We start from the raw sequence: 23472 nt of genomic DNA, 5'->3' as shown, positions 1-23472 counted from the left end.
AACACTGTGGCACCCCATAGAGACTGCCAGAGGTCCGGACAAAAGGCCCTCTGATTTGATACACTGAACTCTGTCTGATAAGTAGTATGTGAACCAGGCGAGGCAGTCATTTGAGAAACAAAGGCTGTTGAGTCTGCCGATAAGAATGTGGTGATTGACAGAGTCGAAAGCCTTGGCCAGGTCTATGAATACAGCTGCACAGTATTGTCTCTTATCAATGGCAGTTATGATATAGTTTAGGACCTTGAGCGAGGTTGAGGTGCACCAAAGACCAGCTCGGAATCCAGATTGCATAGCAGATAAGGTACGGTGGGATTCTAAATGGTTGGAGATCTGTTTGTTAACTTGGCTTTCGAAGACTTTAGAAAGGCAGGGTAGGATAGATATAGGTCTGTAGCAGTTCGGGTCTAGAGTGTCTCCCCTTTTGAAGAGGGGGATGACCACGGCAGCTTTCCAATCTTTGGGGATCTCAGACAATATGAAAGTGAGGTTGAACAGGCTAGTAATAGGGGTTGCAACAATTTCGACTGATAATTTTAGAAAGAGAGTGTCCAAATTTTCTAGTCCTGCTGATTTGTAGGGTCCAGATTTGCAGCTCTTTCAGAACATCAGCTATCTGGATTTGGGTGGAGGAGAAATGGGGAGGCTTTGGCAAGTTGCTGTGGGGGGTACAGGGCTGTTGACCGGGGTAGGGGTGGCCAGGTGGAAAGCATGACCAGCCGTAGAAAAATGCTTATTGAAATTCTCAATTATCGTGGATTTATCGCTGGTGACAGTGTTTCCTAGCCTCGGTGCAGTGGGCAGCTGGGAGGAGGTGCTCTTATCCTCCATGGACTTTACAGTGTCCCAGAACTTTTTGGAGTTTGTGCTGCAGGATGCAAATTTCTGTTTGAAAAGTTGCATATCGGGGGCTATTCGATACTAATGCAGTATGCCCCAGATTTTTTTTGTGCTGGTCAAGGGCAGTCAGGTCTGGAGTGACCCATGGACTATATCTGTTTCTGGTTCTACAATTTTTTGAATTGGGCATGCTTATTTAAGATTGTGAGGAAGCACTTTAAAGAATAACCAGGCGTCTTCTACTGACGGAATGAGGTCAACATCCTTACAGGATACCCGGGCCAGGTCTATTAGAAAGGCCTGCTCGCTGAAGTGTTTTAGGGAGCGTTTGACAGTGATGAGGGGTGGTCGTTTGACCGCAGACCCATTACGGACGCAAGCAATGAGGCAGTGATCGCTTAGATCCTGGTTGAAGACAGCAGAGTTGTATTTGGAGGACTGGTTGGTTCGGATGATATCTTTGAGGGTGCCTATGTTTACGGATTTGGGGTTGTACCTGATAGGTTCATTGATAATTTGTGTGAGATTGAGGGCATCAAGCTTAGATTGTAGGATGGCCGGGGTGTTAAGCATGTCCCAGTTCAGGTCACCTAACAGCACGAGCTCTGAAGTTAGATGGGGGGCAATCAATTCACATATGCTGTCCAGGACACAGCTGGGGGCAGAAGGTTGTCTATAGCAACCGACAACGGTGAGAGACTTGTTTCTGGAAAGGTGGATTTTTAAAGGTAGAAGCTCAAATTGTTTGGGCACATACCTGGATAGTAAGACAAAACTCTGCAGGCTATCTCTGCAGTAGATTGCAACTCCGCCACCTTTAGCAGTTCTATCTTGTCGGGAAATGTTATAGTTAGGGATTGAAATTTCAGGGTTTTTGGTGGCCTTCCTACACCAGGATTCAAACACGACTAGGACATATGGGTTGGCAGAGTGTGCTAAAGTAGTGAATAAAACAAACTTAGGGAGGAGGCTTCTAATGTTAACATGCATGAAACCAAGGCTTTTTTACGGTTACAGAAGTCAACAAATGAGAGCGCCTGTGGAATGGGTGTGGAGCTAGGCACTGCAGGGCCTGGATTACCCTTTGCATCAGCAGAGGAGAAGAGGAAGAGTAGGATAAGGGTACGGCTAAAGTCTATAAGAACTGGTCGTCTAGTGCATTTAGAACAGAGAGTAAAAGGAGCAGGTTTCTGGGCGCGGTAGAATAGATTCAATGCATAATGTACAGACAAAGGTATGGTAGGATGTGAGTACAGTGGAGGTAAACCTAAGCATTGAGTGATGATGAGAGATGTATTGTTTCTAGAGACATCAATTAAACCAGGTGAGGACACCGCATGTGGGAGGTGGGGCGAGAGGTTTAGCAGAGGCATATTGAGCAGGGCTGGAGGCTCTACAGTGAAATAAGAAAATAATCACTAACCAAAACAGCTAACCAAAAATGGACAAGGCATATTGACATAAGGGAGAGGCATGCGTAGCCGGCGGGCTGGAGGCACGGAGATTCAGACAGCTAGCGGGCCGAGGATAGCAGGCTAGCGGAAGGGCTTTAGAGGGACGTCGCGAAGGAAGAAGTCTGTTGTAGCCACCTCGTGCAGTTACGTCGGCAGACCAGTCATGATGGATCAGCAGGGGTCCGTGTAGTAAAAGGGTCCAGGCCAATTGGCAAAATATGTATAGTAGCCCGATGGACCTCTTCAGCTAACAGTCCGTTATGCTCTAGGCAGCTAGCGGGCCACGGCTAGCAGGCTAGCAGATGGGCATTTAGGGGACGTCGCAATGGAGGCGCCTGTTGAAAAAAAAAACTCGGGCGGATTACGTCAGTAGTCCAGTCATGATGGATCGGCGGGGCTCCATATTGGCAATAAAAGGGGTCCAGGCCAATTGGCAAAATAGGTATTGTAGCCCAAGGAGTGGCTGATGGACCTCTTCAGCTAGCCGGGAGATGGGCCTTGCAAAGGCTAGCTCCAGGCTGTAGTATCTGGGATCTACATCGGTTTATATTAGTTACTGTGCTGTTACTAAGCAGTAATGCATTACGACAGTGTTACGTTACTACACCTAATAGGAAATGCACATGCGCACTGGGGTGCCGCGAACTGTAGAGCACGAGGGGTTTTGACTAAACAAAAACTAACTGTACTCCCGTCTCCTGCCTGGTCATTTCTCCACAACACAAATATTACACAGGCTAATTGGTGCTTGCTTCGGGACAGAGACGTTAGCCAGGAGAAGCCAATCGGATAGCAGCTAGCTAGCCTAGCTGTGATGATCCAGGTGAAGAGGTTCAGAACTTGCGGTGGGAATCTGGGGATATGGAGAAAAATAAGTCTGATAAGCTCTGGGTTGAATCACGCTGTGCAGACTGGTGTTAAGGGTTGAGTCAATCAAATCTAGTATCAGGATAAGTATGACACTGAGTCACCGTATTGTATACTATGTACTTTTTATTAGCTAAGCAATAAGTGGTAAATGCAATTTTCGTATATACGGGTTTGCTGTAACACCACGCAGGGTAGAACAGAGAACTAACTTGTTCCTGACAAAGTTATTATAATATACTCTGACAGAAGTAGTTCCCGCTTCTGAGCTGGCCTGTCACAGAGTAGAGTCTGGGCGTGGTTTAAACTCACTCAGCCTATCGTTGATTGTTGGCACACGAGCTGGTCCCAGCCCCCTAGGCGCTTCAGCGGTCAGTCGTTGTAGTTGTGTAGAATATCTATACGCTCACACACTCGATACAGTTATCACACACCTGGCTCCTGTTATCTAACAAAAGACCATTTGTTCTCTACACTACGTTCTTTTTCTGTATTTTTCCATCACGAGAAAGGCCCATGGCCCTGAAACTGTTAACAATGTCTCAAGTCAGCTATGTTGCATAACACATACACCCACACAAGCCAACAGCAGATAATATTAAATCACATATGATATGGTAACGGGCTATAGTGCATAACACAGAACCTCACACTGGCAGGAGTTGACCGGGCTGAAGGGTAGCTGATGACCGCTAGCAGTGGCTAGCTAACTACTACCTAGTAGCTAGTTAGCTGGCTAGCTGCTGTTGGGGGTTCCAGTTCTAAAGTAAAGAAAATAGCAGATCCATACCACATTGGGTGAGATGGGTTGCAGGAGAGTATGTTAAAGTTTGGGGTTAAGAAAAATAGAAAAAATATATATGCGGAGAAAAAAAATGTATAGAAGATATACCCGGGACACGACAAGATGAAGACAAAAGACTCCTGACTGCTACACCATCTTGGAATAGGATTGATTAAGATACCACAGTGTCTATGAACATCATTGATTGTCATATTTCATTGTAAAAATTGTACTTTTATATGATGAGCAATGCATTCTTTGAATACTGTCTCATACTTGTGTTAGGATGTTATAGACATACACTGAAGAGGCAAAGGTGTACACTGTGCAAGTAAAGTAAGTTGAAGTAACAAGGAAACCATGCTACCTACATTTAATCAAGGAAAGTCTCCTATTCTACACCTGCATTGCTTGCTGTTTGGAGTTTTAGGCTGGGTTTCTGTATAGCACATTGTGACATCAGCTGATGTAAGAAGGGCTTTATAAATACATTTGATTGATAGATATTCTGAGGAGAGCATGTGTGTACCAAATGTTCTAATAATCTGACAGTTTGGAAGCTCTTCACCTTCATGTATTTATTCATGCATACAGTGGTGTTGATGTGCATGGAGAAGTGGCTATACAAAAATTTTGCACAAAATTTCGCAAACAGCCCGCCTGGCGAAGGCGCCCCGCCCCGTGTGAAAAATTAGATGAGAAACAGTGTACTATGAATGACCTAAAATCACGGCAGTGCGAAATATATCCACCATGCAGCGGTTATTTTAGGATGTAAATCTTGGTGGGGCAAACAAATATATATATATATTTTTTAATGCATGCCAGCAAAGCCACAACACTAAACAATACATTCATTGCACTACAACGGTGACAAATGATGCCCACAAACTGTTAGGGCCTACATAAATCAAATCAAATAAAATCACATTTTATTGGTCACATACACATATTTAGCAGATGTTATTTTGGGTGTACCGAAATGCTTGTGTTCCTAAGCACCAACAGTGCAGTAGTATCTAACAATTCATAACAATACACACAAATCTAAAAACAAGTGAATGGAATTAAGAAATATATAAATGTTAGGGCGAGCAATGTCGGAGTGGCATTGACTAAAATACAGTTGAATAGAATACAGTATATAATATGAAATTAGTAAAGCAGTATGTAAACATTATTAATGTGACTAGTGTTCCATTATTAAAGTGGCCAGTGATTCCATGTCTATGTATACAGGGCAGCACAGGGCTACGGTTCTTTTTTCTGACTTTCCGCCTGACTGACGTGCCCAAAGTAAACTGCCTGTTACTCAGGCCCAGAAGCCAGGATATGCATATAATTGGTACCATTGGATAGAAAACACTTTGAAGTTTGTGGAAATGTTAAAATAATGTATAAGACTATAACACAATAGATATGGTAGGAGAAAATCCAAAGAAAAACCAACCGGAAACGGTACCTCTGCTGTTGAGTTCCGTTTTGTTCTTAAATGGAAGTTGTAGTTCCGTCGGGTCTCTCTTCCCCCGCAAAAAAATAAGCATCTAGAAGAAGTTGGAAGGAACCCCGGGACTTCAATCCACTTTAGAATGCGGATGATTTGATAATTTATACAATCCATCCGGAAAGTATACAGACGGCTAGACATTTTCCACATTTTGTTACGTTGCAATCTTATTCTAAAATTCATTAAATCGTTTCCACCCCTCATCAATCTACACACAATACCCCATGATGACAAAGCCAAAACTGGTTTTAGACATTTTTGAAAATGTATTAAAAATAAATATGGAAATATCATATTTACATACACTGCAGATATTCAGATTCTTTACTCAGTACTTTGTTGAAGCACATTTTGCAGCAATTACAGCCTCGAGTCTCCTTGGGTATGACGCTACAAGCTTGGCACACCTGTACTTGGGGAGTTTCTCCCATTCTTCTCTGCAGATCCTCTCAAGCTCGGTCAGGTGATTTCGGGAGTGTCGCTGCACAGCTATTTTCAGGTCTCTCCAGAGATGTTTCGATTGGGTTCAAATCTGGGCTCTGGCTGGGCCACTTAAGGACATTCAGAGACTTGTCCCGAAGCCACTCCTGCGTTGTCTTGGCTGTGTGCTTAGGGTCGTTGTCCTGTTGGAAGGGGAACCTTCACCCCAGTCTGAGGTCCTGAGCACTCTGAAACAGGTTATCATCAAGGATCTCTCTCTACTTTGCTCCGTTCATCTTCGCCTCGACCCAGACTATTCTCACACTCCCTGCCACTGAAAAACATCCCCACAGCATGACGCTGCCACCACCATGCTTCACCGTAGGGATGGTATCAGGTTTCCTCCAGATGTGACGCTTGGCATTCAGGCCAAAGAGTTCAATCTTGGTTTCATCAGACCAGAGAATCTTGTTTCTCATGGTCTGAGAGTGTTTTAGGTGAATTTTGGCAAACTTCAAGCGGGCTGTCATGTGCCTTTTACTGAGGAGTGGCTTCTGTCTGGGCCACTCTACTACAAATGCCTGATTGGTGAAGTGCTGCAGAGATGGTTGTCTTTCTGGAAGTTTCTCCCATCTCCACAGAAGAACTCTGGAGCTCTGTCAGAGTGGCCATCAGGTTCTTGGTCACCTCCAGGACCAAGGCCCTTCTCCGATTGCTCAGTTTGGCCGGGCGGCCAGCTCTAGGAAGAGTCTTGGTTATTCCAAACTTCCTCTATTTAAGAATGGAGGCCACTGTGTTCTTGGGGACCTTCAATGCTGCAGAATTTTTTTTGCTATCCTTCCCAGATTTGTGCCTCAACAAAATCCTGAGCTCTACAGACAATTCCTTCGACCTCGTGGCTTGGTTTTTGCTCTGACATACACTGTCAACGGTGGGACCTTATATAGACAGGTGTGTGCCTTTCCAAATCATGTCCAGGTTTTTGAATTGATCACAGGTGGACTCCAGTCAAGTTGTAGAAACATCTGAAGGATGACCAATGGAAACAGGATACACCTGAGCTCAATTTCGAGTCTCATAGCAAAGGGTCTGAATACTTATGTAAATAAGGTATTGCAGTTTTTTTGTTTACTAAATTTGCAAAAATGTCTAAAACCTGTTTTCACTTTGTCATTATGGGGTATTGTGTGTAGAATGATGAGGATTTAAAAAATATTTATCTATTTTAGAATAAGGCTGTAACTTAACAAAATGTGGAAAAGGTAAATTGGTCTGAATACTTTCCGAAGGCAATGTACATAATTGATATGGCGTAGGCCTTAACCTCCACTACACTACTTTGATATGCATCAGTGGGGATTAAGAAGTGAGTATATGTATACGCAATGCCCACTGAAAAACAACTGCCCTGCATTAGTGTATAAGATTTGCCTCCAGTGCGTGGTATTCCCTCTCTCTATTGTAGACTCCCCCTCAGCAACCCTGCTCCTCCTTCTCCACCTCCTCTCCACCGCTCCAGCTAACCTCTCTCCACCTCCCACAGGCAGCCTTGCACTCGATGGCAGGCAGACTGAGCTTGGATCAACTCAGACCAATAGTTTTTCATCTTTGATATGCTGGAACTCTGAATGATAAGCTGTTAGTTTCAGATTAGCTCAACCTAGGGTTCTCTTTTATCAGGTTTTACAGGAACTGATCTGTGGTCAGCTGCAACTCCTTGGAAATCTGATCAGGAAATAGTGTTTTCTTTCCTTACGTTATTCCTCCAGTAGGGGATTCAGAAGATATCTGAGGCCACAGCATTTTGTCTTGGGCCACCAAGGCGGGCACCATGGTTGAAAGCCTGGACTTTGAGAAGGAGGAGAAGAGGTATTGCATCCGAGGAAAGCATGTGGCCCTCATCTGTGCTGTGGTGGTGGTGTCAGCTGTAGCTGTGGGGCTGGGGGTGGGCCTCACACAGCCCGACAGTACCCCGGCTGACCCGGCCCCCACCGAGGGACCCCCCAAGCCCACCTCCCCTCCCCCACCAGCTGACAGGGGGCCCTGCAAGCCCTCCAACAACACTGACGGGGACTGGAAGAATTTCCGGCTGCCGGACTACGTGAAGCCGGTGCACTATGACCTCCACCTGGAGCCTGACCTGACCACTGACCTCTACATGGGGAATGTATCCGTGCACCTGGAGGTGAGACGACCCACGAGGCACCTGTGGCTCCACATCCGGGAGACTTTCGTCAGGGCAGTCCCCAGGCTTGTCCTGAAAACCCCACAGGCTCAGAGGGATGTGACTGTGGCCATCAAGGGTTGCTTTGAGTTCAAACTGCAGGAGTATGTCGTAGTGGAGGCGGAGGAGGAGCTTGCGGCCACCAAGCCCAATGAGGTGTACATCCTCACCCTGGACTTCCAGGGCTGGCTCAACGGATCTCTGGTGGGCTTCTACAGAGTCACCTACACAGAAAATGGGGCCACCAAGTAAGTCCTTCGAGGCATGCATTTGTGGTTATAGATTGGGTGTATTTCAGTTTGTTTTTGTGTGTCTCCATGCATGTATGCATTTTGGTACACCAGAATTACCTTCATTTCCAATGGAACGCTGCATTTGCCTTGCAGCATTATGTTGCAGAGGCAGTTGCAGTGCGTTCTGTGTTCTATTGTGGTGCATGCGTTGGATATATCCAACGTATACATCAAATTGTATTCGTATACTTGACAGAAATAGTATCAAAAGGTGAACTTTTAACTTTTGTTGCACACATATCCAGTTGAAGGAAAAAGGAAACCGCACACTGCTCTTGATAGTATCACCGATATTTAATAAGCTTACATATCGGCCTCACGGCCTTCGTCAGAGCCATATCAAGTTAAAATGTATAACTGCGGAATTTATTACTCAGCATTGAAGCAATGACACTGTCCGTCTGATCAAGGCGTAGGGGAAGACAATATTTACGAAGACATAAATTAATGATTGCTGAGAATGGTTACAATGCAGCTAAATCCCTCACATGCTCAGTGTTATGAGTGCTGCATATGCTACTTTGGACCCATTTGAATAGATCTATAACCATGACTCCATTATGCAATGTGGGATAGGGAAGAAAATCTGCAGAACTTTAGACCCTCAGCCAAATTCCTTCAAGGACAATTTCCTTTTGGGAACAAGTTTACGAGACGTAATCTGAGTGTTGACAGCTGAGTTTAGCTGAATGTGAGTGTGTGCATCTGTGCTTGTCTGTGTGTGTATGCGTGCACATGAGGCCCAGCAGCACACCATCTGTTAGTACTTTATGTCACACTAAAGAGACAGGGGTGTAATGGGATGAAACCAATGAGGGAAAAATAAACCTCGTCATTTTTTTTCACAGTAGTTATTTTCCCAGGGAGTGCATTGATTCTTAACACTAATAGGACCATGGTTGAACTTCCGTTAGGTAAGAGTATATTTACCCGTCACAGTACGTTATCGGTTAAGTTGCTCTTATTCAAAGTTAAAATGATAGTGTTGATAATGTACAGTCGTGGCCAAAAGTTTTGAGAAAGACAAATATTAATTTCCACAAATTTTGATGCTTCAGTGTCTTTAGATATTTTTTTCAGATGTTACTATGGATAACTGAAGTATAATTACAAGCATTTCATAAGTGTCAAAGGCGTTTATTGACAATTACATTAAGTTGATGCAAAGAGTCAATATTTGCAGTGTTGACCCTTCTTTTTCAAGACCTCTGCAATCTGCCCTGGCATGCTGTCAATTAACTTCTGGGTCACATCCTGACTGATGGCAGCCCATTCTTGCATAATCAATGCTTGGAGTTTGTCAGAATTTGTGGGGTTTTGTTTGTCCACCCGCCTCTTGAGGATTGACCACAAGTTCTCAATGGGATTAAGGTCTGGAGAGTTTCCTGGCTATGGACCCAAAATATCAATGTTTTGTTCCCCGAGCCACTTAGTTATCACTTTTGCCTTATGGCAAGGTGCTCCATCATGCTGGAAAGGCCATTGTTTGTCACCAAACTGTTCCTGGATGGTTGGGAGAAGTTGGTCTCGGAGGATGTGTTGGTACCATTCTTTATTCATGGCTGTGTCCTTGGCTGAGAAACAACCCCACACATGAATGGTCAGGATGCTTTACTCTTGGCATGACACCGGACTGATGGTAGCGCTCACCTTGTCTTCTCCGGACAATCTTTTTTCCAGATGCCCCAAACAATCAGAAAGGGGATTCATCAGAGAAAATGACTTTACCCCAGTCCTCAGCAGTCCAATCCCTGTACCTTTTGCAGAATATCAGTCTGTCCCTGATGTTTTACCTGGAGAGAAGTGGCTTCTTTGCTGCCCTTCTTTACACCAGGCCATCCTCCAAAAGTCTTCGCCTCACTGTGCGTGCAGATGCACTCACACCTGCCTGCTGCCATTCCTGAGCAAGCCCTGTACTGGTGGTGCCCCGATCCCACAGCTGAATCAACTTTAGGGGACGGTCCTGGCGCTTGCTGGACCCTGAAGCCTTCTTCACAACAATTGAACCGCTCTCCTTGAAGGTCTTGATGATCCGATAAATGGTTGATTTAGGTGCAATCTTACTGGCAGCAATATCCTGGCCTGTGAAGTCCTTTTTGTGCAAAGCAATGATGACGGCACGTGTTTCATTGCAGGTAATCATGGTTGACAGAGGAAGAACAATGATTCCAAGCACCACCCTCCTTTTGAAGCTTCCAGTCTGTTATTCGAACTCAATCAGCATGACAGAGTGATCTCCTGCCTTCTCCTCGTCAACATTCACACCTGTGTTAACGAGAGAATCACTAGCATGATGTCAGCTGGTTCTTTTATGGCAGGGCTGAAATGTTTTTTTTGGGATTCAGTTAATTTGCATGGTAAAGAGGGACTTTGCAATTAATTGCAATTAATCTGATCACTCTTCATAACATTCGGGAGTATATGCAAATTGCCATCATACATGAGGCAGCAGACTTTGTGAAAATTCATATTTGTGTCATTCTTAAAACTTTTGGCCACGACTGTAGTGTAGTTTTTAGTGTGTCGATAAGTATGACTTGAAAGGTGGACAGGTGTAGTAAAGCTACTTGCAGCCTTGGCCATGAAATGTAAATTTTCTCTTTGCTCAAGCACATTTAGCAGCCACAATCCAGTAATCGCTGTATACTTAAACATTTATTGTACACAACAGTCTAATAAAAAGTCATATAAAGGGGTGACTTAGTCATGCCATGTTTCTTTTTCTTCCAAGAAAAATTGCTGCCACCGACCATGAGCCGACAGACGCCCGCAAATCTTTCCCCTGTTTTGATGAGCCAAACCAGAAGGCCACCTACAAGATTTCCATCACCCATGACAAGGACTATGAAGCCCTCTCCAATATGCCAGTGGAGGTACAGTCTTTTCAAGAAAAACATTTCATAGTAACAAATTGCTCCTTATAAAACATACCAAATAAATGCATATAATGTATCCACAATCTATCACAAAAAAAGGTGTGCATAGTGTTATCCGTTAGTTTACTTGAAGCTGCAATGGAAGTCACTAAGAGGGAGAAGAGATTCAGTGCCATGAATGCAAAAGCAGGAGCCATCAATCTTTTGCTTTGGGTCCTTGGTGCTGAGAACACAACCATTAGAGAGGTTGACTCACATCTGTATTAAACCACAGACCTTCTTCCTCTCCAGGGCGCCCCAGAGCTGCTTCCTGACAATAAGATCAAAACGTCCTTCCAGAGATCCGTTCCAATGAGTACCTATTTGGTATGTTTTGCTGTGCACCAGTTTACGTTTGTGGAAAGGAAATCGTCTAGAGGAATTCCTGTAAGTACTTGCAATTTTTCTCAGCAGTCATTTTCACTGGTCCCTCTACTGCATTAAACTAAGAAAATATTTACTGTTGAAAGTCATATTTTATAGTCTACAGAGTATATTGAGAGTAAATATTGTAACACTTTACCTTAAGCCTGTCCAGTTCAAAGTTTTAAATGGTGTAAAAGCTAGGTAAAAAGTTTATTTAATTGTTGTGTTGAGATTTCAGCAGTTAGTTACACTTTACAATGTTTTGGAGAAAATCTAAATCATTATAAACACTGTGTTGATTAAATGCACGCATGTATGTACACAGGCATGCTCGCACATACTGTAGTGTATACACACTCCCATAACCTACCTCAACAACTTTGCTTTTAATCATTTTCTTCCAGTTGCGAATCTATGCACAGCCTGCACAAATTGCGACAGCAGAGTATGCTGCTAACACAACCAAGATCATTTTTGACTACTTTGAGGAATATTTCGACATGACATACTCCATCCCAAAGCTAGGTAATTTGATATCTCCTCTGTTTGTGAACTGTTGTAACTACTGGATACAATTAATTCATAATGACTTATACACACATGCTTGCAATTTTTGTTTTTCCAGATAAGATTGCCATCCCTGACTTTGGCACAGGTGCCATGGAGAACTGGGGTCTGATCACCTACAGGGAGGCCAACCTCCTCTATGATGAGAACCAGTCGTCATCGTACAACAAACAACGTGTGGCTAGCGTCATCGCTCATGAGCTGGTCCACCAGGTGAGAAACACCTGTCTCCAACATTCCCACAACAGAAACACAACCACGAGAAAACATTCAAAAGTGATTATAGTGGAAAACTAATGGAAAACATCTTATAGTGGAAAATTAAAAAACATATTTCATAGTCATAGTCATAGAGGGACCCAAACTCAATCACCCCAAAATGATATTACAGTATTCGGTGACGATTTAGCGTGTACATTTTGGTGGGGCAAACTCATATTTTTATGCATGCCACAAAGCCACTACACAACAAAACACTAAACAATACATTAATTGCACTATAACGGTGACAACAAAACAAAAAACGACCCTCACAATATCAACTGGAATTACATGCGTCTATTACTGAACTTTTTGTATGAAAACAAATAATTGAATGGGAAGAGAATGCCACTGGCAAACGTGGTTACAGATCCAACAACATTATTTAGTATCCTCTCCTCATGAAGAAAAGCACTTGAGCTAATTTATGCAGCAGCATACAAGCCATTTTTGGACTCACCGTTGTTGTGCTGTGCTCACTTGGACAGGGAGGTGGCGCAGCGGTCCTTCTTGTTGTCACATTTTGTTGTCAAAGGGGCTTTCAACACAACTGGGAACAAAAAAAAACCAAGGTTGAATCATGACGTCAGTGATCTTCAGGTCGTTGCTCTAGAAGAGGCCGTAGTTCTCGGTTTGGAATTCCGAGTTGGATGACCGTTCAAGATGTATTTTCCCAATCGGAGCTCGTCACTGAATTCCCAGTTCCGAGTTTCTAGTTGTTTTGTTCGCAGCAGAAGTCATGCTTGATTAACAGCATGTCCAATGTATTCAACTTTTTCTGGCCCATGGTGTTGCAAGTGAATCTTTTTTTTTACCCCTTTTTCGTGGTATCCAATTGGTACAGGTGCCATGGAGAACTTGTCTCATCGCTGCAACTCCTGAATGGACCTGGGAGAGGTAATGGTCAAGAGTCGTGCGTCCAAGCCGCACTGCTTCTTGACACAATGCCCACTTAACCCGGAAGCCAGCCACACCAATGTGTTGGAAGAAACACGTGTATACTGTACCTGGCGCTGCGCCCAGCCCGCCACAGGAGTCGCTAGTGCGCGATGGGACAAGGACATCCCTGCCGGCCAAACCCTTCCCTGGGATTGGGGAGGGTCATGGCCAGTTGTGACAGAGCCTGGACTCGAACCCAGAATCTCTAGTGGCACAGCTAGCACTGCAGTGCCTTAGACCACTGCGCCACTCGGGAGGCCCCAATGTTTATATTTTTAAGCTTGGAAAAGAGACACTTTCAGACAGATGTTTTAAATTCTTAAACCCAGACTTGGACCACACACCCTCGCCACCAAATAGCAGCCTGTCGAAGCAAAATAGTGATTGCTTTGCAACGCTTGCGGCTGAGAGGATGATGCGCGTGTTAGCGGGTGACCCACTCATTGTTGAAATTGCGATTTCCGACTTGTTGTGTAATGTTTATGTCCGATGGACGATGAGCACCGATACCTTTTATCTATAATTTATCTTCATATGACAAGGATTGAAAAGGAATTGCCAGTAGATTGTTTACGCGACGATGACTGCTTGTCTAGCTTGCTAGCTGAGATTTAGAAAGCAACATGATCAGTCCAATTAAAGCTACAGTAGATATAAGGTGATTTGACATACATTTTATCTGTGGCCGATGACCTTGAGCCTTCTTGGATGGGCACTTCTAATGTAAATCTATGGCAGCACCCAAGGGGGCTTGAACTGCCTAGCTCTCCCTGTAGATTCTGTGGTGACATAGTGTCCCCATGAGTGACAGAACACTGAGCCAATCATGGCACAACTAAAGAAGATTACCAACACCTACGCTCTGTATATTCCGCTGGCTGCCCCTCAACCACAGTAAGCACTGAGCTAGACTGAAACACCTGCATTTTGGAGCTGCCTTACTCAAGATAGAGACCATGTTTTTAAAAAAAAATAATTACAGTTTTATGTGACATGAATTAATGCCAAACTAACATGCAAAACAGGCAATTATTTTTATAAATGTATATACAGTTGAAGTCGGAAGTTTACATACACTTAGGTTGGAGTCATTAAAACTTGTTTTTCAACAACTCTACAAAATTTCTTGTTAACAAACTATAGTTTTGGCAAGTCGGTTAGGACATCTACTTTGCGCATGACACAAGTATTTTCTCCAACAATTGTTTACAAACAGACTATTTCACTTATAATTCACTGTATCACAATTCCAGTGGGTCAGAGGTTTAGATACACTAAGTTGACTGTGCCTTTGAACAGCTTGGAAAATTCCAGAAAATTATGTCATGGCTTTAGAAGCTTCTGATAAATTATGTAAATTAGCCTGAGTCAATTGGAGGTGTACCTGTGGATGTATTTCAAGGCCTACCTTCAAACCCAGTGCCTCTTTGCTTGACATCATGGAAAAATCAAAAGAAATCAGCCAAGACCTCAGAAAATAAATTGTAGACCTCCACAAGTCTGGTTCATCCTTGGGAGCAATTTCCAAATGCCTGAAGGTACCACGTTCATTTGTACAAACAATAGTACACAAGTATAAACACCATGGGACCACGTAGGCGTCATACCGCTCAGGAAGGAGACGCGTTCTGTCTCCTAGAGATGAACGTACTTTGGTGCGAAAAGTGAAAATCAATCCCAGAGCAACAGCAAAGGATCTTGTGAAGATGCTGGAGGAAACAGGTACAAAAGTATCTATAACCACAATAAAACGAGTCCTATCTCGACATAACCCGAAAGGCCGCTCAGCAAGGAAGAAGCCACTGCTCCAAAACCTCCATAAAATAGCCAGACTACGGTTTGCAACTGCACATGGTTACAAAGATCGTACTTTTTGGAGAAATGATGAAACAAAAATAGAACTGTTTGGCCATAATGACCATTGTTATGTTTGGAGGAGAAAGGGGGAAGCTTGCAAGCTGAAGAACATCATCCCAACCGTGAAGCACGGGGGTGGCAGCATCATGTTGTGGGAGTGCTTTTCTGCAGGAGGGTCTGGTGCAATTCACAAAATAGATGGCATCATGAGGAAAGAAAATGATGTGGATATATTGAAGCAACATCTCAAGACATCAGTCAGGAAGTTAAAGCTTGGTCACAAATGGGTCTCCCAAATGGACAATGATCCCAAGGACACTTCCAAAGTTGTGGCAAAATGGCTTAAGGACAACAAAGTCAAGGTATTGGAGTGGCCATCACAAAGCCCTGACCTCAATCCCATATAAAATTGTGGGGAGAACTGAAAAAGCGTGTGCAAGCAAGGAGGCCTACAAACCTGATTCAGTTACACCAGCTCTGTCAGGAGGAATGGGACAAAATTCATCCAATTTATTGTGGGAAGCTTGTGGCTACCCGAAACGTTTGACCCAAGTTAAACAATTTAAAGGCAATGCTACCAAGTACTAATTGAGTGTATGTAAACTTCTGACCCACTGGGAATGTGAAGAAAGAAATTAAAGCTGAACAAAATAATTCTCTCTACTATTATTCTGACATTTCACATTCTTAAAATAAAGTGGTCATCCTAACTGACCTAAAACAGGGCATTTTTACTAGGATTAATTGTTGGGAAATGTGAAAACTGAGTTTAAATGTATTTGGCTAAGGTGTATGTAAACTTCCGACTTCAACTGTATACAATAATACAGTATGTATTTTATAGCTAAACAGGTGTGGCCTTTCCCGGAATGACGGGTCACCACTGACGGTATTGTGTCACCATGATGAAGCCCAAATGATGAGGGAAAAGTCATGAAGCACATGTTAGCGGCAGAGCTCAAAGTTTGGAAAAGAGAACAACCCTATCTTTGTATCAATCAATAGCTTGGAATGGTTTGATATTGACCATGAATTTGTTCATGGGAATGATAGTGTTTTATTGACTTACGTCAGCCCTCCAGTTATCCATTAAGCCTTTTATGATGTGCAACAATGAGGATGTTTTTTCTTTTTTGGGCAATAAGAGAGTGATGGTGCTGTCCATAAAGTTTTATGAACTGTCCAAAGTGACAGGACTGAGGGGCAAGTGCGAACTGGGAGCTTTTTCCTTGTTCACACCTTCCTGTTTACAGGAAGGTGAATATCAGCACAGTTGCAACCACATCCTAGAGTTACAAGAAAACATGCTTACAATGTTCAGTTCAGATAGTGATCCAGTCATAAAGAAATAAAACACTCCGGTAATCCATAAAAAGCAATAAAGAGCATGAAAATCCACAGAAAAGCATATGTCTGTTTCTTACATTGAGGTCTACAATTCCATACCCAGCATTTGGAAATCAGCTTATGTCCTCTCACTGCTAAAGGGTGGAGATCCCTCAGATACTAATAACTATCGTCCTATCTCTAAACGCCCTATCTTGGCCAAAGTTTATGAATCCCTAGTGAACTCAGTTAAACTTCTTAATTGAAAAGAACATATTGAGCGTGGTTCAGTCTGGCTTTAGATCGGGGCACAGCACCACAACTGCAGCTACGGCAGTGGCAAACGACATCATTAATGGACTTGATAAAAAGCAACGTTGTGCTGCTCTGTTTGTGGATTCATAAAAGGCCTTTTATTCAGTTGACCATGAATTGTTGCTAGCTAGACTCAGTAACATTGGTCTCAGTGAAGGGGCAGTAAATTGGTTTAGGAACTATCTTTCTGACAGAACACAATGTGTATATACTGACAATCACAAGTCTAGCTTTCTTGAGATTAATAGAGGTGTGACCCAGGGTTCCATTTTAGCTCCTGTGTTCTTCTCAATTTTTATTAATGATTTGGGAAATGGGATGCAACCAGCAATGTTACATCTATATGCAGATGATACAGTTATATATTCATGTGCTCCTTCTCTGGTTCAGGCTGTTGAAGAGCTCCAGACTGCTTTTCAATCACTGCAGGCCTCCCTTTATTATCTCAAATTGGTCTTGAATATACAAAAAACTAAATTCATGACCTTTACCAGAGCTAGAACTCTGCCAGAGAGCATTAGCCTTGTCACATCTGGTGGCTTATCCATTGAAAAAGTGTCATCCTACAAATACCTAGGTATTTGGTTGGATGACAAGTTGTCCTTTAAAGTTCACGTGGATAATATTGTGACAAAGCTTAAATTGAAATAGGGTTTTTAGTTTCGTAATAAGTCTTGCTTCCTGCTTACGGCTAGAAAGAAGCTTGTTCAGGACACTTTTCTCTCTGTTATTGATTGTAGTGACTTGTTGCATATGCATGCAACCTCCTCCGTCTTACAGAGACTGGACTCTGTTTATCATGCATCCTTGCGCTTTATTACAAATGCCAAGTCACTCACCCACCATTGCACATTGTACCATATGGTAGGATGGACCTCACGTTATATGCTCAGAAAGATACATTTGTATGTGTTCATCGACAAAGCCCTTTTGGGTAAACTCCCTCTTTACCTCTGTAGTCTGGTCTCCTTCACCACTAGCTGTTACCATACCTGGTCTGCTAGGTGGTTGCTACTTAAAGTCCCCAGGACATTCACAGTATTAGGCAAGACTGCCTTCTCTTCTTGTGCACCAGACACATGGAATAGTCTACAATCCATGCTTCATCTAGATATGTTAGTGCCACTGAATGAATTTAAAATATTGATGGGAGACTCTGTTACAGAGGAGTGTAAATGCTTTTTTGGGGCTGGATCATGTTGTATTGTATTGTTGTATGTTTTAATTATGTAATGTATTGATTGTTGCTGCCTTCTTGGCCAGGTCTCCCTTGAAAAAGAGACTCTGGGTCTCAATGGGCTTTTTCTGGTTAAATAAATAAAATAAAAATAAAAATTAAAAAAAAAAATATATATATATATATATATATATATATATATATATATATATATATATATGAGTATATCATAAGAAAATGTGAAAAAGTGAGAGTAGCACTTAACTTCACTAGTAAATACCAGTAGAAACTATGTGGGTTTTATATGTTCTCATTGTGTCTGTAACTTTGTTCTGTGTTTTATGTTTTATACTGTATGCAGTGTGTGCATGAAAATATTGTGTTGTTGGAACTTTGTCTGGTATGTGTGTGTTTCTCTGTTGTTTTGTGTCCTTGGCTCACCTGCTATTTATGAGTCCAACTATCTTTGAGTCCCACTGTTGGCTGGAGTATCCAGAACACACAAGCACTCACACACACATGCACGCCCTCACACTCACCCATACACACTTGTTTGTAAATAAAGTCAGCTGGAAGATAACTTTGCATGTTGTATTTTCCTGCAGTGGTTCGGGAACATCGTGACAATGGATTGGTGGGATGACCTTTGGCTAAATGAGGGCTTTGCCAGTTTCTTTGAGTACATCGGTGTAGAGGAGGCTGAGCCCCTCTGGGGAATGGTGAGTCCATCTAACAGATCCTAAATTGAGTGATTTGAAATGGATTTGCTTTAACCTCAACTCTGGTTATGAATAAATTCTAAATCTACTTTGGTCTCGGTCTTTACCAGCGTGACATCATGATCATCAGTGATGTACTTCCTGTCATGGTGGACGATGCACTCGTCACCTCCCATCCAATCATTGTGGATGTATCAACTCCGGCTCAGATTACCTCTGTGTTTGATAGCATATCCTACAGTAAGGTAATCTTAAACTGTGCCTCTTTTCGCCTTACTTCATGAGATGGAATGAAATGTAATGAAATTAAATGAGTCCTTAAATTCATTCCAAACATGTTCCTGTAACTGTTATTCTAGGGGGCATCAATTCTCAGGATGGTGGAGGACTGGTTGGGTCGAGACAACTTCAGAGATGGCTGTCGGGTAAGAGTCAATTTCATCTGAGTCGATAGAAGTATCCTTACAGCAAGTCTCTTGATTCCTATTCAGTCAATAGCGGAATCATGTGGTAATAGCGAGTGTTAGGGAGATGCAATCCCTTCCTTGTTGAATTAAAATGATGATTACTGTCAGACACTCTACCATGGTAATACTTAACTTGAAAGGGTCATAGCAATACATAGCCTACATTTGATTTCTCATTAAATCTATGGATGGCCACATTGCTAAATTGATGGTAACCTGTTTTTCTCTCCCTTCAACAGAAATACTTGAAAGATTTCCACTTTGAGAATGCCAAAACAGACAACTTTTGGGCATCACTTGCTAATGTATGTTTGTCATATCTAATTTGGTCGTAGTACTTCAAAAATATATAAATTGTTGATATTATTGACATTATTTCACTGCATCTATCTTCGTGTTTTTATGTGTATGATACACACTAAAACATTTTGTTTGCAGGTGAGTGGGTTGCCTGTAGCAGACGTGATGGACACATGGACCAAACAGATGGGCTACCCAGTACTGGACCTGTCTACCATCAATGCTCAGACCAAACTCACCCAGCGACGATTCCTGTTGGACCCCAATGCTAATCCCACCCAGCCACCCTCACCACTCAGGTCAGTTATTCACAGCACTATCAAATCCCTTTGTGATAATTGATTGATTTCCCCATGGATATAGTTTCAGCTATATTTTTTAGGAGAAACCAGTATTTCTTAAAAGGTCTATGTTTTTATCTTAGTTACAAGTGGAACATCCCTGTTAAGTGGTACTCAGTGGATAGTAATACGTCTATTTCCATCATGTTCAACAAGTCCAATCCAGGTAAAGATATTTCTGACCAAATCCTAGACGTGACCTTTTTAACATTACATTTCCAGCCTCTGGTAACATCATGTATTTAGTCAAATTGAAGTCATACACGTTCGTCTGTCATACGAATAGAGCTAGTCCTAGCTGGCTATTCACCTGCTACGGATGGACTGCTGAAGGTCAACAACGACCACATTGGATTTTACAGAGTCAATCACCCTGACAGCATATGGAGCACAATTAGTCAACAACTCCAAACAAATCACCAGGTAATATAATTCAAACTGCTACTATTGTATCAGATGCAATATTAATTGTTTTAATCTTACCAGTTCATGGGTTAAACTTGTGGTAATCAGCATGACACTTTCTTTACTAGGAGTTAGACGCTGCTGACCGATGCAGTTACATTGATGATGTCTTTGCTCTGGGAAGGTAAATTAACACTACTGACATTTACTTGAAGTACATCTGTCAATATAAATCTGAGATTAAACATAATGTCGTTGTCTTATCGGCCTCATCAGGGCAGACGCTGTCGATTATGGAAATGCATTCAACCTGACAAAATACCTGACCAATGAGACGGAGTACATCGTCTGGAAACGTGTGTCTTCTTCCATCGCCTATGTGCAAGACATGTTATCAGACGACACTGTTCTTTACCCCAAATTCCAGGTGAGTCATTTAAAAACAAAAACATTTAACAGGTGAATTCCGCCCCCTGCTGGCCAACCAGAACACACACACACACACACACACACACACACACACACACACAAAATAATAATCTTGTGAGTTTACTCATACATGGGGTGTCACTTACTTTCCCTAAAGAAATTATTCCGTGAGCATGTGCAGACTATCTCCAGGCAACTGGGATGGGACGACGTGGGAAGCCAGAGAGATAGGTAAGACTAGGAGAGACGGTCTACTGTATTTGACAGATCACTGGTGTATTTACTGAATATTGATCCTAAACTGTATTGTCTATATTGGTTTTGTATAGGCTGTTGCGTGAGACAGTCCTGGAAATTGCTTGTCAAATGGGCGACCAGGAAGTTCTAAATGAAGCATCTGCTATATTTGACCAATGGATCGCAGGAACCATCAGGTAAATACAGTATTAGTCTTGACTCTTGAATAAAATCACTAAAATGACACATGATCTACTTACTAAACCAATCTGCCGTACATGGACATAACTAACTACTTCATTAGCATTCCTATTCCTAAAATCCTGTTTATCCCACTAAGCCTAAATGGTAACATGACCTTTGGCCTCCAGCACTGTGGGGGTGAACCTGCGCTTGCTGGTGTATCGCTACGGCATGAAGAACTCAGGCACTGGGGCGAAGTGGAACGTAATGTTTGAGAGATACAAAACAGAGAGTTTGGCCCAAGAGAAGGACAAGCTCTTGTATGGATTGGCATCTGTGGAGAACATCAGTCTTCTGAATAAGTAAATAAAAAACAATCATTCTCTTCATACTTTCTCTTTATATATAATTTTTAAAAGCATTATTCAAAATCACTTCTTAACATAATCCATTGAAAAGTTATTACTAGAGCGAGAGTACATTTATTGGCAAAAGTGTGATACTTTTTTTCTGGGAATATTTTAGTTTGTTCAGCTAGATATGGCTTATGAGAATGGTGCTTAAGATAACGGTGTTGTGTTGTTTCACAGCTTGCTGGAGGCGTGTAAAGATGAGAGTATTGTGAGGACTCAGGATCTGTTCACTGTGGTCCGCTATGTCTCTCTGAATCGCTACGGCAAGACCATGGCCTGGAACTGGGTCGTCCTCAACTGGAACTACCTAGTGAACAGGTGAGCCCATTCTCTGATTTACTTCTCTGAGTCTGAATGGAGAGTCACTGAGCCCAGAGTCATTGAAGTGATAGTGACTACATGGAATGCGATGCTGTAAGTAAATTGACTGAATTAGCAGCAATTAAGCCTCCTTTTGTTTTGTTACAGATACACGATCAATGACAGGAACCTGGGACGCCTGCTGACCAGAATCAGCACCACCTACAACACAGAGCTACAGCTGTGGCAGGTTAAGACAGAGCCCTTCTATTCATAGAACTGGAATAACTCTAACATTAAACCACTCAAATCGAAAACAAGCGCTGGTGTGCTCGAATTTAAGATTGACTGATGTATGTGGATTGTGCCTTTAGACTGTGGCTGTGTTTATGACTGACTGTTTGGTTGTATTTTAGATGGAGCACTTTTTCAAGCTGAACCCTAATGCCGGGGCTGGGGAGATGCCTAGGCAGCAAGCTCTAGAAACAGTGAAGAACAACATTGAATGGGTCAGGAGGAACAAGGCAGAGATCAGCTCATGGCTGGAGAGCAACTTCACTTACTGATGACATCAGGCCAACACAAGACTAAAGAACTGTAAACCTAATCCAAATCACAAACCTTCATGCGGTTTCTACTCAATCATTCAACAATAGGGATAGATCATGCCACAGGACTGCTTGTTTCTAAATCAAGTGTCAAGTCCCTCCATCCTGGGCACTCTGCTGTGCAAATCAAACACACTTCTGAAGGGCAGAAAAACTCTATCTGAAATGACTGAATTCCGGCCAGTAACTCAGCGGAATACTCTATCTTTAATCTAGTGGAATCAATTTACAGTACTTAGTGCCTTTCCTGCATTACTTATAAAAGTATGTTTTTGATGCAGAAATATTTAATTTTGTATGAAGTGCTTGTACAGAATTTCAGATGATCTAAATAACCATGAAAACTTTTCATCTCTGGCCAGGTATGTTGATTTACATGTATAAAAGATTATTTCAAAATTGTTTCAAACAATGAAAAGTGTTCAAATGTATAAGAAATAAAGAAGAGTGTATATGCACTTACTGTGAATACTGCTGTCTGGATGAGTGTGTTGCCACAGGGAAGAACATTTTGAAAGCATAATGTTGTACACAGAAACATACTTTGTTCGTTTATGCTAATATTACAGTAAAGTAAAACGCATCGGGAAGACTATGGCTATAATGTCATGAAATAAAAATGTACATGGTTAACCCCAACATATCAAAATAAATCCCAGTTAATATAGAAGCACCAACACTACATGACCAAAAGTATGTGAACACCTGCTCATTGAACATCTCATTCGAAAATCATTGCCATGAATATGGAGTTGGTCCCCGCTTTGCTGCGATAACAGCCTCCACTCTTCTGGGAAGGCTTTCCACTAGATGTTGGAACATTGCTGCACGGACTTGCTTCCATTCAGCCACAAGAGCATTAGTGAGGTTGGGCACTGATGTTGGGCCATTACGCCTGGCTCGCAGTCGCCGTTCCAATTCATCCCAAATGTGTTCAATGGGGTTGAGGTCAGGGCTC

At 42.5% G+C, this 23472-nt stretch overlaps 1 protein-coding gene across 1 annotated transcript; it reads left to right on the top strand.

Moving 5' to 3' along the window:
• Window positions 1-5039: 5039 nt before the first annotated feature.
• Window positions 5040-22983, top strand: LOC110497791 (glutamyl aminopeptidase). Its single transcript, XM_021574155.3, has 20 exons — window positions 5040-8344; window positions 11121-11262; window positions 11557-11691; window positions 12075-12195; window positions 12296-12450; window positions 18718-18831; window positions 18942-19076; window positions 19191-19256; window positions 19538-19603; window positions 19737-19897; window positions 20023-20105; window positions 20226-20362; window positions 20473-20528; window positions 20621-20771; window positions 20931-21004; window positions 21103-21207; window positions 21382-21555; window positions 21784-21924; window positions 22075-22156; window positions 22323-22983. The coding sequence occupies exons 1-20, from the start codon at window positions 7704-7706 to the stop codon at window positions 22470-22472; spliced, it is 2889 nt and encodes a 962-aa protein (XP_021429830.3). The 5' UTR covers window positions 5040-7703; the 3' UTR covers window positions 22473-22983.
• Window positions 22984-23472: the final 489 nt, after the last annotated feature.

This window comes from Oncorhynchus mykiss, chromosome 19 (assembly GCF_057628025.1).
Source record: "Oncorhynchus mykiss isolate SJ-2025 chromosome 19, ASM5762802v1, whole genome shotgun sequence".
NCBI lineage: Eukaryota > Metazoa > Chordata > Actinopteri > Salmoniformes > Salmonidae > Oncorhynchus > Oncorhynchus mykiss.
Note: the sequence above shows the minus strand (reverse complement) of the source record. Positions and strands in the feature narration are given on the sequence as shown.

What these genes read in the sequence shown, in the direction of transcription:
- LOC110497791 (XM_021574155.3), top strand. Translation starts at nt 7,704, where the DNA reads ATGGTTGAAAGCCTGGACTTTGAGAAGGAGGAGAAGAGGTATTGCATC. An exon ending in AATCGTCTAGAGGAATTCCT is followed by an intron (nt 11,692 to 12,074) that starts GTAAGTACTTGC and finishes ATTTTCTTCCAG; the next exon opens with TTGCGAATCTATGCACAGCC. An exon ending in AACTCCAAACAAATCACCAG is followed by an intron (nt 20,363 to 20,472) that starts GTAATATAATTC and finishes TTTCTTTACTAG; the next exon opens with GAGTTAGACGCTGCTGACCG.